This window comes from Accipiter gentilis, chromosome Z, assembly GCF_929443795.1.
Source record: "Accipiter gentilis chromosome Z, bAccGen1.1, whole genome shotgun sequence".
In the NCBI taxonomy this organism is placed as follows: Eukaryota; Metazoa; Chordata; class Aves; order Accipitriformes; family Accipitridae; genus Astur; species Astur gentilis.
Window position 1 is genome coordinate 77,244,881 of NC_064919.1, and position 14,528 is coordinate 77,259,408.

General features: G+C 47.3%; 1 protein-coding gene across 3 annotated transcripts in view; it reads left to right on the forward strand.

Annotated features, from left to right (window-relative positions):
* The window catches only part of PDZD2 (PDZ domain containing 2), a 143,960-nt gene that overhangs the window by 63,818 nt on the left and 65,614 nt on the right, over positions 1 to 14,528 (forward strand). For all 3 annotated transcript variants that reach the window (XM_049795717.1, XM_049795718.1, XM_049795720.1), the window contains exon 2: positions 9,672 to 10,074. In XM_049795717.1, coding sequence (XP_049651674.1) covers positions 9,672 to 10,074 — 403 coding nt within the window. The remainder of the gene's footprint in view (positions 1 to 9,671; positions 10,075 to 14,528) is intronic.

Genomic DNA, 14,528 nt, shown 5'->3' on the forward strand with positions numbered 1-14,528 from the left:
AATCTTTATTTTGACATATTCTCTCAGTTTGAAAGTTAAAGCTCCAGTGCCTCTTCATTCACATTTCTGAGATGTGTCATCTAATTCAGGAGTACTGTTTTTAAAAAGCCAAACATCTGAACTAATGGTAACAAGCTCTGTCTCTGCAATTAACAGCAGCAGTGAAAACAGTTTGAGCACAGTTTGAGCACTGTTCTGTAACTTACAGCAACTACTGCAAAAAGTAAATGGGAGTTTATTCGTATTCCAGTGTGCGTGCTTGGCGCATGACCACAAACAAGTCTTGTCTGGCTGGGTCCTTGCACATCTTGTGAAGCAGAAGATCATGCGTGGACCTAATAGATGATAGCCCTGGTCTTTGCAAACTTCCTTCGGATGAATACATTGGAGAATACTCTTGTTAGGGGCATGGAGCAATTGCCCCATGTCTGCGTTAGGCAGTAGTGTAGCCCAAAGGGGAAGGAGTCTATAGGATGAAACTGTTGGGACCTGACCTCCACACTACAGTTATTTTGGGGCTTACTTTGGATTAGCTCTAGCGTGGTCCCACAGACCAAATGCTGACAGGCATTCAGCTGGAGCATAATACAGCACAGCAACCGGAGTGCATTGAGTGTGCTCCTGGCACACATCTGCCACTTGAATTTCATCTGAGAAAAAGCTGGTGGGAGCTTGGAGACTGCCCAGGCATGGAAACCGAAGCACAGTAACAGGGAAAATCAAATTTTCTTCAAAACTGTGCTCTTGATTTGTACTGAAGTGGTACACTAGACCCTGTTGATGGCAGCCCTTGATCACGGGGGCATTGGCAGGGACAGTGGCTAGCAGGCTCCCTGCAAATTGAACATCCCCCTTCATTTGCAGTTTTCAGGCATTATTTTTCCCCTCTGTCCATCCTGCAGTAACAAGGCTGTAGAGTAACTGCCCCGTGCCACGTTAGAGTCTAGTAAAGCCTTGCCCGAGGAGGGCAGGCAAACCCAAATCAAGATATTTTAGAAAATATATTTGGTAAAAATGGAGTAAGGGGAAAATTTCTCCATTGTTGACAGTGGTGGTGTTTGGATATGGATGTGGATTTAGGGGCATGGCTGTACTCACTCACCCCTGTGTTGCAGCTGCATTACCAAGAGGGATGAAGCAACCGAGTGTGTCTAGCCTTGCCCTGTCCTTCAGCGGAGCGCACGTCCACCTCTGGGCTCCAAGGGGAAGATAAATTGATGCCTTCTTTGGCAGAAGTGTAGAAGAGGTGTAAAATTTGATCTGTCTCCAAGCCCTCAAGACGACAGCAATTGCATAGAGGGCAATTGGGAATGAAGAGCAATTGCATAGGACACCATACAAAAAGCTTGTATTGCCTGAAGCTTCAGGAGCGTGTCTTCGGAAGGGCAGGAAATCATTGTGGTGGGACAGACCGCATCTGAACAGCAGTTACACAGCGTGGATCGAGGAGTAATTGCAGGTGCTAATGCCCAGTTGTAACTTGATATCATTTGGGCCTGTTGCAGCAAAGGTAGAAAGCTAGTATTTGTCATTTTTAAGCTGATAAGTAGTCATTTTAAATTGCTCAGTTTTCTTGTAACTGGAAATGATATTTGTGAGCATGGCCATGTATCCAGCTAAATGTCTGTTTGCGGCAGAGCTACGAACTAACAAATTGGAGCGTTCAGTGCCGTGATGGCTTGACTGGATTAGACCACTTCTGTTTGTACACTCTGCCACTAAGCAAGGAACAAATAGAATTTGTCTCCTTAATACCCATTAGTCTGTCTGTAGGACCCAACCCCCAAAAGGACCGTGTATGTCTGACTCTTGGGACTTGTAGATGCGTTTGTAGGAGTTGCATGTTTAGTAAGATGAGGTCCTCTGTAAAGCTCGTGTCCAAAGTCTCTGCAGTCTAAGTGCAACATTGCTGCTCTGTTCTGCTAGCATAGCCAATAAATCAGGAAATCCCAAAGGATTTTATGATGACTGCAGTTCCATAATCTGTTAGGTTTGGGATGTCTTGTCAGAGCCCGGGGGGTTCCTTAGGTGTGGAGAAGCTGTGCAGCTCCTCGAGTCATCCTCTTCAGATGTGTGTTCTGGGAGAAGGCTCAGTGTAGCCATTCGTGTCCCTCGTCCATGTTCTGGGTGTTTTGGAGGTCCCTGCTCTGCTTGCCACTCTCCCAAAGCCCTTGATGCGCTTCTGAGGCGTCTCTACAACACGCAGGGCAGAAATGCGTTTTTTTGTGCTGTGCCGGCATAATGGCAATGATCTAGCCTGTCTTCTTTCCACACCTGCGATGGGGATGTGATTCAGCTGGGCTTCGTTGTCTGTGGTGAGGATGCCTATCCTTTCAATTTTAGGAACTGGAGGTATGAATACCATTCAGCCGAAGCCAGCCAGTACTTCTGTCTGCACCATGTGTGCAACTCCCTTCCCTCGGGCTGCAGCCGCACATGTGTCTCAGCTCTTGGTGGGGGGGCTGCTGGTGGGAGTGGAAGCGTGGTCCCCTGCCACCGCCAGCCTCTTCTTCTCCTGTCCCTGCCTCTGTGCTGCTGTGACCAGATCAGGGCGCTGGGCTGGGTTTAAAGCCCCCATCTTGAGGTCTGAGTTTTAGCAAGTTTACTTTGGTTGGGTTAATTTAAAGCTGGATCGGTTCCTTCATTGGGTTTATTTGTACTGTTGCTCAGATGACTGTGCCAGCACCTGAGCAGGATACGGGGCTGGAAGAAAGCTGTGGTGGTGTTTGGCGTTGGCTGATCCCAGATGGATAGTGTTTGTAATACTGAAAGCCAATGGCTTCACCACCTTAGACCTTGCAGCAACTCTGTGGGATAAGACATGTTTTTTCATGGAAAGACTTGCCTGGGCTGCTGTGAGGGATCTGTAGCACGGCAAAGGAATTCAGTTCTCCCAAATTCAAAGCCACATCATTTCATCGATACCAGCTAGAGTGAGGTGTCTCACCAGGCTTTAGTCATGGTCCTGTGTTGCAAGGCTGAGCTGCATCTCATCTTCCAGCAAAAGCCACAAGCAGGGAGTGAGTCCGTGAAAACACAGCAGCAATCCTCCCTCCGCTCCCTTTTCATCTTTCCTGAGAGTTCAGGCAAAGAGGTCTTGCCTGGAGCCTCCTGCCAGCCTTGCCAGAGGTGTGTTTGCCCAGGGGCTCTTGCAGACTTCAGCACTGGAGCATTTGTTCCTGTTGGTCTTAAATTCTTGGGGGTTTAGTTTCTCTGATGAACAGTGAAGATCAGACCTGGCCCCATCTGTTTGCTCCTACCGTTGCTTCTCCAGGGTGTTGGTGTGGTGTTGCGTTGTACAGACTGACAGCAGCTCGAGCATCGCCCGGGTAAGCACAAACAGTGTGATGCTCAAAGCTACAGGCAGTTTTAATCCAGCAGAGGGTCGGTTCTAATCAGCACCAAACATGCTTCTACTGGCTTACAAAAGGCCACAGAAATATACCTTGAAATTTAACTTCCAAATTCATTTTTCCTTCAAGATTTCAGTAGGTCTGGTTGCATTCCTTGCTATAAACTTAACAGTGAAAAATATGCCATAGACAGAAAAACCTGGATTCAGAGTTTTGTTCTCCAGAAAGCCGCCGATTGGGCTGTCCTGAGAAAAACCCGCTACGGCGCAGAGAGCCACAGCCTGTGTCAGACTCAGGGAGGGGCTGCTTAACCTTGGCCACCAGCCGAGGGCTGAGAGTTGCTCGTCCTCGAAAGGGAGATAGATGGGAGCCCTCTTGCATACCCCGGGCCGTCTGAATGCACTCCCTTGGGTATTACTAGTCTCTTGGCTCCGTGACTGACTTTTTCTTTGCCCTTTCTGCCTCTCCTCCTGTTTATTAAAGCAGGCAGAGAACATCGCGTCCTTTGCGTGTGCCATCGCCTGCAGAGCCTGGGGCAGGAAAGGGCTTGTTGGTGACGAGATGCTGGGTTGAGCTCGTTCCCGGTCTGCTGTAGCCCTGTGCTCTGAAGTAGCAGCAGGGTTTACCGATGCCGTTGCTGCCTGCTGCGATAAATTGTGGTTGGAGAGCTTAGTCCTCCGGGGAGGCCGAGGAGAGGGCTGGCCCTGGGGTGTCCCTGCAGCCCTGAGGAGGTGAAACCTCTTGCAAGCTGGGCTGCAGCAAGGTTTGCCCAAGACTTCGTAGCTCGGTGTTGTCCTTTGGCTGCATGCATTAAGGCAGACTTGACTTCTGCCTGAAGATGCAGCAATCTGTGAAAAGTACCCGCTGGTGCTTGCCAAAGTCTGTCCTCGGTGGGCTGGGGGTTCTCGCACAGTGAGGTGAGGGTTTAATGAGGAGCCGTGTGCCCTTCCATCAGTCGCTATCTGTTAGTCATTAATTTGCCCCGCCTTACCTGAAAAGCAAGTCAGTTCATTTGCCAGTGTCATGGAGAGATGGTTTGTTAAGTTTAGCTTTTAAATCCCCCTTGGGGCTGGAGGTTTCAGTTCTGCAAAGATCCACACTGCCCTTCATCTTTCCAGCCTAAAGAAGATTGAGTTTCAAGACGTTTTACCACGCCAGATCTTTCAGAGTAGAGCATAAAAGTTAGCGGTCTGCCTGTCCTGCTAAGGACATTACAGGTCCCGAGGGGGCCTAGGAGGGGGCTCTGAAAGTGGTCGTCTGGGCTGAGGTTTCTCTTCTGTGCCCTGGTGAGCTGCACGATGGGCTGGCTGGAGAGGTGTCAGTGATGCTCTGTGTGTATCATTTGCAAGGCACTTTCAGATCTATCAGGATGAAAGGTTCTGGAGAAATGCTAAATAGTAGTATTAGTGTAAAATAAACATACTTCTTCAGTATTTCTGATCCTAAAGTGGATCCAGATGCTTTCTTACGGCTGCTGGGTCTGCTTTGGTTTTTCTGTAGCTCAGTGTGGCCATCTGCATTTGTTCAAGTGAGATGAGATGTGACAGAGAGCTTGTCACAGCGTGCTCTTGTCAAGTCTGTAAACCTTTATATTTATGCACACACACAAATATATATATATAAAAATAAAAATGACTGGCTTACTCTAAGACACCATGTCTGAGTCTGACACTTCACATGCGTGCCAAGGAACTTGGAATAAACACGACGAGTTTATCAGTTTTTATGATCACAGCAATCAGTTCAGCTGTGTAGGGGAGAAACGGGATTTGGCCGCATAACTCAAAATAGTCTCCAAAAGAAGTGGATATGTCCACCTCTTTATAGGTCTAATACAAAAAGAGTATTAAATGCCCCTTGAAACCAGCCACCAGTTATGTTTTCCAACCTGTGGTTGAGCTTTGCAAGAGGTAACTTTCCGGCGCTGTTTCAAGTGTAAAATAATTTTCCTCTGGTTTTACAGATTATTAACATTTTCGTGGTTCCTCTTCTACAGAGAACAGGTCTGCCCCACTGCTTAAGGGTGGCATTTTATATGGGCTGGGGTTTCACCAGGGCTGGTGCCAGGGTGAGATCAAAGCAGCAGGAGCAGCCGGGTGGTCCTTCCTTCTGAGCACACCAGTGGGAAATGTTTCCAAGCTGCCGTTTCAGTGATGTTTTAGACCCTGCTTGGGGAGATGATGCTGCAGCCTCTGAGGGGACTCCCAGCTGTGCTGCAGGGACTTGGCGCTACCTTGCAAAGACTGGCAAATACTGAAAGCATGGGTGGATGTTTTGCTGGTAAAATGTTTTGGTTTGCTAACTAGTATTAATAGATGTATGATCAGCTGGTAGAATCTCTAGCATTCTTAAAATCAGCCATAATAGGATTTGTTACGTGTCGTCACCCACTGGCACTAGGAGTAACTGCCTGAGGTTTCTTAGCTAGTGTATGAGATCCAGGGCTTTCACCGAATCCTGTTCAGTCCCCTGCCAACCAAAATGGGAAATAGTAAGTTTTAGCGTCTCAGTTTTCAATAAATTTCATAGAATCATAGAATGGTTTGGGTTGGAAGGGACCTTAAAGATCATCTAGTTCCAACCCCCTTGCCATGGGCAGGGACACCTTCCACTAGAATTTGGATCAACTGAAGCTGCATTCGGGATATTTTTGCTCCGTGCATCTTCTCCATCCAAGCTGAAGACTATGTTCAAACTAAGCGACAGCTTGGAGGTTGCAGCTGATTCCCCACATCTGTGCTGAGAGCTGCATACGTTCATCAGCTCTGATCCTGCCCTGCCTGAGACGCGGTTGGCGTACTGATTGCTAAAATCTCTGTGAGTGCTCTACAGGGACCAAATCTAAAACAAGGCTTGTCTGCGTTGCACACATTAACCCCCCCGAGAAATGGAATTTTGGGTCCTGCCTAGCTTTTGCAGTTTTCTGCAGTCTAGAGGCTGCAGAATCCATCCCATTACTCTCTTCTGGCATGGGATGCTCCTGGATTGATAGAAAGTAATTAAAAATCTGAAGGTTCTCATGCATTTAATACAACCTTTCCTGTCTTTTGTCCAGTGTTGAGACCTTGCTGTGCTTCCCTGGGGTTTTTTGGCTTCTTACTTAGACAGGGGAAAAATGGCAAAGGAAAAGGAAGCCAGCTAAATAGGCAGCATGTACTTAGCAGAACTTCAAGGTGGCTCAGGCTTCTTGGTTAACAGCCCTGTCTTGGGAGAGCAATAAAGCAAATGACCACAAATTCTTGGTGTATTAGTTTCCTATCTTGTTGTATTAGTTTGGTGTTATACCAGTGCTGTTTTTCCAGCATGGGATGACTGGTCTTTGGTTCAGAACTAACTCTGAGATAATGATGCCACTTACTGCATCACTGGTACCAGCTGGATTTACCCTGTCCAGAAATAGCGGATGTCATCTGGTGTATGCAGTCACTTGCTGCCACGCAAAGGTAATTGCTTGCTGACCCAGAGAAGACATTTCTTCTCTTTTTCATGGAAACTTATTGTGTGCTTTGAACTGCTGAGAAGTACTCAAGAAGACATAAACTCATGAGTTACTACAGGCTGCATGCCTGGAACATGCAGGCCATCTCGACATATGGAGTAAATCAGCACGGCTCTACTAACTTCAGTGCAGCTGCATCTATTACCTCTTGCTGTAACCCTGCTCCAGACTGTAGGGATGGTTGTCTGTGAATAGGAAAAAAAAAAAACAAACCCTCTCGTGTTTCTTCCTTTTTCATAGCTTTACACTTTATGAACAGTATAAATGTGCCACAAGTGGAGGTGAAATAGTAAATTATTTTTGCCTCTATAAAATTACTTTATTTGGACATATGCTAAGTTCCCTCTCGTTCCCCTTAGTTCTTAAATCAAGTAGTTGATTAATGTGTGCACTTGGTTCTGGCACTCAAAAATACATCAGTGATTAGTTCATAGATAGAGATCGGTGTTTTAAAAAAACCCACATATGTGCACCTGCACAAAACCAAGTCAGGCGGAACTGACTCTGCATGAAAACAGGGTGGGCAGCACCCATGTAAGCCACAGGACTATGGGAAGAGGAGCTGCTTTTCTGTTTCCGTGTGCCAGGAGAAGCAATGCTATCAGGCTTATGTGTGATGGATCAGAGTGCAGTGGTATTGCTGCAAGCAAAAGTCATGAATTTTAATCAACTTTACTGGCTGCCTTGAAATTTGAGTTGAAAGATAAATGTGAAAAACAGGCAGCCAATATTGTTTCTGGAACAAAACTGCCCCTTTTCTGTTGATTAAAAGAATTTTTCTTTTAACTTGATAATCAAAAATACTTCCATCTTAGTTCTGGAATTTTTTTTTTTTTAGGCTAACCCTTCAGGTCCTGCCAGCCTTGGGTGCCTCCCTGAGCCAAGTGTCACCTTGTGGCTGCCCAGACAGCTGACCTTGGCTGCAGAGACTTTCCAACCAGCAGGGCTCATTGGCTGTCTGCTTTCAGCCGTTTTGAAAAAGATGGTTCTAGGGCTTTATTTAAATATCCTTAACGTTAAAGAAGAAGAAGAAAAAATACTTACCTGGTGAAAACTGCCGAGTGGACCGTCCAGGGAGTTGGAGTCCAGTTTATATTCATTGGGGAAATTTGGCACAGTCAACGTACTTGTCCTTTCACTCTATTGCTCCAGGGTTGCTTTTAAGGTTACGTAGTTGCTCTATTCATTTGGGCATCGGTCTTCCTAATTAAATATAAGTGATTAGAATGCCAGCGTTGTCTGTGGGGGACATCTAAGCCTGGGGAAGAAGTGGACTGAAACTATCAGCTCATGTCCCTGGACAGAAACACACACCCATCAGGTTATTTCCAGCCACTGCCAGGCTGGTCCAGATTACTTTGAGTAATTGAGAGTGCTTTCCTCACAGCTCTGTACAGAAGTTTGCTTCGGGGGTTATCATAGCTGCTTTTCCTGTTTTGCCATTAAGTCACCTCTATACAGGAATAAGTTTGAAGGTTTGTGTTTAAGGCCAAATAACTTTTAAGAAAGGGAAGGGGAAAATTGGCCTACAAATACCAGGGAGGGGGAAAAAAATGGTGGAAGGCTCCCGAGTTGCTCCTCCTCTCTCAGCCACAAGTGCTGTTGTTATTTTCTCTTAGGACCTTCCATGGTTCAACTCCACACCTAGTTTCGTCTCTCCGATAGCTGTAGGTTCAGCAACGGCTCCGTGTTAGTGAAGAGTTCATTGCAGCTGCCGCAGAGGCTTCTTTGGTGCTCTGGGAAATTCTTGCTGCTTTCACTAGTAGCGAAAGGCAATATATTTGGGGGCCTAAATTAGTGTGAAAGGGCACATACAAACCTGCTAAATACAAATTCCAGCTTGTTTGTACTCTCAGTAGGTTACACCCTTGGCTCAGAGCCCAAATATTTCAAAAATTTGGGTTGAGGTATATCCTTTCCCAAAAGACACATGAAGTTAGATTCCCCTTTTGCATCAATGGGTGCAGTTTCTGTAGGGTCACCGAGTATTTGCTTGAAGAAGCAGAAATGTTAATTCCTTCAAGGCATGTCCAGAGACTTTGGGAGGGCAGACGATGCTTTGCTCTGGTACGAGAACCTGGTGGCTGCCCCTTGTACAGCTGGGGTGACTTGGCTCTTGCTTTGGTTGGAATACACTTGCTGTAATGGAAACCCACCTTTTTTCCATGTCCCTTTTTGGGAGCCAGGATGCCTAATAGTGCCATGCTTTGCCGTACTGAGGCCATTGGCACTGTGCCTGCTTACCCCAGTGGCTGACTTTTTTTTTTTTTTTTTTTTCCCTGAGGCCTTCAGAGCATGTACGTACACCGAAGCAGAAGATTAGTTTCACTAAGGAGGCTCATTTCAGATGCAAATGCTCTGTGGGCTGCTGCACAGATGAAGCCTGCCTGATTTTTAATTTTTTTAATTATTTTTTTAAAAAATTATTTATTTATTTTAATGCCCCACTGGAAACACTCTCTGCTTTGCTTTGCTTCGCTTGCCCCACTTTTCCACGTCGCTGTGCTGCGGGTCCGGAGGTCGGGGTGGTGGGAACCCGCCTGGTGGCATTTACCGGTTGTTTCATTACTCTGCGGTGAGATCAGCCTGGACGGCCGGTAGGGCTGTTATTATTCCTGGTGTTGTTTCCCTCTAACACTGAAGGAAGAGAGCACTGGCTGATACCTCGAGGTGTCCTAACGTGCCCACACGCCGGGCAGTCAGCTGCCTGAGAAGGTGCATGAACGTGACGGGGCGCAGCGCGTTGGGGTGCCAGGTTGGGATGCGGGCAGCGCGGAGAGAGCAGCAGGTAATCCCCGCGCATCCCCTTTTCCTTGCAGTTACCTGGCCGAGCAGTGCTGGAATGGCGGCTTCGTCTACCTGATCATGTTGCGCCGCATCAAGCGCAAAGCCCCTCTTCCTCCCTCCAACGGCAACAACAGCAACAGCTGCGATCCCAAAGCCAAGCCCGGCCCCGAACCCGGCGACAGAGCCGCTCAAAATGGGAAAAGGACCAGGAAGTTTGGAGTCATCACCAGAACGCCGGGCGGCAAGGACGTCAAAGAAAAGCCGGGCTCGGAGCATGGGAACGGGCACTGCACCCCGATGGAGGTGGAGGTTGCTCAGCCCGAGACCTCCGAAGCAGAAAGCAACGGGGACGAGCAGCTTCAGGGCACCGGGGGACAGTACCGGTGCCGGCTGTCGGATGGCGGCATGCCAGACATTGGTGACCAGTCTGCCCAGGTAATGTTTGCACTGGGGTTTTTCTAGAGAAGGAAGCAGCAGGCGTGCAAGCAAATTAAGGGAGTTTCTCAAGCGGTTTCCCTGGTTTCAGCGCTCTGTCCTCTGGCTAAGCCTCTGGGGGACAGCCCGAGGTGTCAGGGCACTGAGCCGTGGGATGGGTTCCAAAACAGGGGGGCAGGAGGATGAGAGAGTTAAGTAATAATTGTGAGAAACCTCTTGTCATGCTCCATCTGTGATGGAGGGGAATGTCCTTATATCTCTGACCTGCCAGGGTTGGCCTCAGAATTTCTTTTTTTGAGACAACTGATGACCTTGTGACACTGGGGCAGGAGGCATCCGCGGAAGATGGTAATTTTGTCCTTTGGGGCTTTGGTTTCGCTCTGAGCCTGACAGCACCTTAAAGTTAATGTTAACATTGGAATTGAAGCTTCCCTTTTTGATGGACCACACCACGGTGCCTTTATCTGTATTACAAAAATTGTTTGGCCCGTGGTTGGGGACCACATGGAAGTTATTGTGAATTTTGTTCTCAGTTGATGAGATGGATGATTTGTTAATGGTTGGGACAGCAGTGGGATTGGGGCTTTCATTGCTTCTCTCTTCATCCTAATGGAGATCTTGGGGTTTGTTGCCTGGTTAGAATTGCAGCGTTGCTGGATGGAGAAAAATAACCTGAGCCTTGATCAAATTTCAGTATGCATCTATCACCAGAAGAGCTGTCTGCCAATCTTTCCAGAGACACTGATAGTATAAACAGATGAATGCTGCTTTGTTGGGCTTGGGTCTTGCAGCAGCAGCTGGTTTTGGTTTTAAGACTTCAAAGCTGGTAAGAGAGCAGTATGAGTGGACATCTCATCACTAAATGCTGTTGAGGAAAGCATGGATTTAAACATGTCCTCTGAATTAGTGCTCCCCAATACTACTGCAGGGTGCTGGTGATGGTGGTTGTGAACCTAAACTAATTTAACTTCAACTACGTTGGAGGGGCTAAAACCAGTTTTAAAAAATGCTGGTCTTAAAGAACCTTAATTGAGAAAACCTGCTTTTCCCATCAGTGAGACATGTTGGATTTCATGGTGCAACAGGAAGGGGAGGGTGTTTGTGTACTGTTTTTGTAAGCCTCCTAATTGCAGTCTTTCTGAAAGAAAACAGTTTGAAAATAAATAAATAAATCCTTCAGCATTTTTAAAGCTCTGGTCCATATAAAAACTTCTTGAATCTGTTCTGAAGCTATCTAATTAAACACGTTACAAACGGAGATGATCAGAGTTTGTTTTGAGGAAGTGGAAAGCCAAAATATATATATATATATATATATGTATAAAACCGAGAAACTCTTGATCCAGAGCCATCTCGTGCTAGTGTTACCTTGGTGTTTTAAGTCATTTTGGTCTGAGAAGTAGATTGTTAAATTCAGAACGTATAAGTATCCATGTGAGCAATAAATACATTTTTAATGCAAAGCACATACAAGGTGGCTCTGTAAACGTAAAAGAGTAGTTGAGTCACTGGAAATTTAAGAGCTATAATCTGTTCAGTTGTGGTGTATCTGTCATGGAGCCTGTTGGGAGGCACAGTTGTTTAGTAAAATTGCTTCTCTCTCTTTTTCTTTTAATCCACCCCCCGCCTTTAATATTTTGCTTAGAAATATGACCTCTCTGTGTGTCAGTATTAATTACATTTTCCTGACGTCTGAATGAGGAGAGATGTGAATAGCTGGAGCCTGAATAGCATGCCTTGCTCATCCTTTGTTTTTTAAAGACGACGGGGGCCTATAGACACCCATCACTTCAGCAGCTGTGAGGTAGCTGCTATTGGAGTAGTGAGTAGCTTAATTCAGCTTCTTAGTAAGTGTTGAATAGTGACAGTGAATAAAATTTTCAAAATTATTTGAGCCCTGTTTGAAAAAAAAAAGCAAGGAATAAAGACACTTGGGAGCCTCAAAATCTCACTTCCCAGCTCCATTTCCAAAGCGTGACCTGGCACTCGGGCATATGAGATGCAGTCGTGTCAGAGCCTTTTGAAAACAGCATCCAGGACGTCATGTCAGAAGTTGCAGCCTCCTTCCAGGCTTCAAAGCACGAGCCAAAGCTCTCGCAGCAGCGGGAGGAGTTATCTCCTCCGGAGCAGGGACAGGGTGCATTGGCAGGGCACCCTCTCCGCCGGGAAGACGGCTCCATCCCCGCTGCCTGCCCCGCGCCTGCTGTCTCCTCCATGCGTAGACTAATTGAATATCCAGGGCTGTCAGCCCTACGCCTTTGGGGAGCACTATATTCGCTTTGAGAGGACGAGAGCCAGCCTGCGGTGGGCTGGAGATCGGCTGCAGGTGGGAGGAGAGGCTTCCAGAAGCTCTCAGGGACCGGCGCGGCTGCAGGACCACCCTGGTCCTCCCCACCACCCTGGTCCTCCCTACCGTTCCTTCCCCCTCGTCCCCCCCAGGACGCGGGTTGGAGCATTACAGAAATTGGAATATGGCGTCCAGGAAAATATGTTTTTTCTCCCTGCAGAAAGTTATTTTGAAGTTGTTGTAATGAAAACTGGAGAAGAGGTTGAGTCAAATCTGCTGTACCGAACCCAGCGGCCAGCTCACGGCCAATGCCTTGGGGATGTTGCGCTGGGAGTGCTTTTGAGGTGTTCACGTGTCTTTGGCATCATTTGCTTTCAGGGTACCTCCTCTCCCACGAGCGTGGGGTTGTTCTCCTGTTTTCTTGCTGCATGCTGCTAATAACGCCAATGCTGAGTCGTGAAACGAGCGGCAAGACGAATACTGTTTGTCAAGTGAACCTGCCAGGAGATTCCTGTGTTACTGGTTTGTGTGCATGTGTCAGTCCCCTTCTTCAGGCTTGCTTTCATCTCCCAGATCTTGGTCTGTCTCTCCTGCGCACTTGGCATTGCTATCGCTATGCGTAAACAAATCTGCCAGGCTGTTTGCTGGTATGTAACCCTCAGTAAATATTGTACCTGTCAATTAGCAGGCAGCATTTAATGTTTACAGGTGGTTAAGTTATGCTGCAATATTTTTAGGGTGAACCTAAATGCCCTTTAAAATGTGGGGATTCAAAGCAGCAAGGCTGTATCTGCCTGGCAGGGAGATCTCAGAGGTCTGGGAACCAGACCTGACCCTGGGGAGGACCCAGGCTGACTGCAGTGGGAGTCATGGGCAGTGATTTAAGACCAGGCAATCTCTGAGCCAGAGTAATGATCCGTCACATCCTGGGAAGATTGGGGAGCTTAAATACAGAAATCGAAGTTTACTTCTTTTATTCAGCAGCCTGAGACAGGGTGGAGTTTTGTAGGCTAGTAATTATAAAGGCACAGATGAAAGAGGAGTATGGAGTCAGCTGAAAAATGATAAAGAAAAGGAAACTGTGAGGTTTCCTCACAATATATCAATTTTGTGGTTTTACTGTGTTTATCGGTAGGACAGAATCCCTCAGTTTTGTTCTCAGTTTCTGTATCGTGGTGTTTTTGGAAGAGCTATGGACCACTTCCTTAGCTGTTCAACCCCTCAGGAGTGCCCAGAGGCGGCCAGGTACAGCTGGCATGGGCAGGGATCAGAAGTAGGGTTGTGAGGGTTGCAAGGACCATGGGTTATAAGTGTGAGGGGTGGGAGCATAGTTTTTAAAAATGACTGTTCAGATCTCACTGGCATGACAAGAGGCTTTCATCGATGAAGTCAGAAGAAGGTTGGCCGAAGATGAAGTGTACCAGAGCAGACTGTCCCCCTTTGCTTCCTCTAGCCCTAGCAGGATGCTCTGAAATGTCCTTGTAACACCAGACATTAAAAGAAAAAACAAGACACCTCCGGAATCCCCTTGAATCCTCTTGCTTCTGTATAAGCGTCTGGATTAACAGGGGACTGAAATCCACATCCAAACTTAGCAGTCACCAGTGGAAACTGTGTAAAGGAGACTGGACAGAGTAAAAGTGCTTTAACAGTGAAGGAAGGCAGGTGGAGAGGGGCTGGGCGCTGCATTTGGACATTCCTCCATTGGGAGAAATACAGGGCATGGGAGGAGTGCTGGGTGTGCACCAGGTCTCCCAGGCTGGTCGTAGCACCGGGGCTGTGGTGGGATGCCTTTCCAGGATGGAAAGAAGTCCACGTCTGGTGGCCCCATAAGGTGTGTCTGGTGAAGTTGGCCTATTAAAAAATGGGAGGGGGGAAGGCAAGGGGCTATTAAGGCCTTGCCTCAGAGGTTTTTGGGTGAGGTCTGGGTTATAGTAGTGCTTCAAGATTTTGGCTCCATGTTTTTAACCCCAGTTACTCTGCAGTGGGTTGTAGCTGCCAGAGCAGCATGCCTAGCCAGCTTTGCTATCTCATAGACCAACTGAGCCCAGTTGAGGTAGACCACAACCTTCTCCAGACTCGTGAGTGTGTACACAGGTGCATACAGACGTGCGTGTACGTAAAAGACCAGCCAGGTCTTTGCCAGCCAGCACTTGCTTTTGTATCG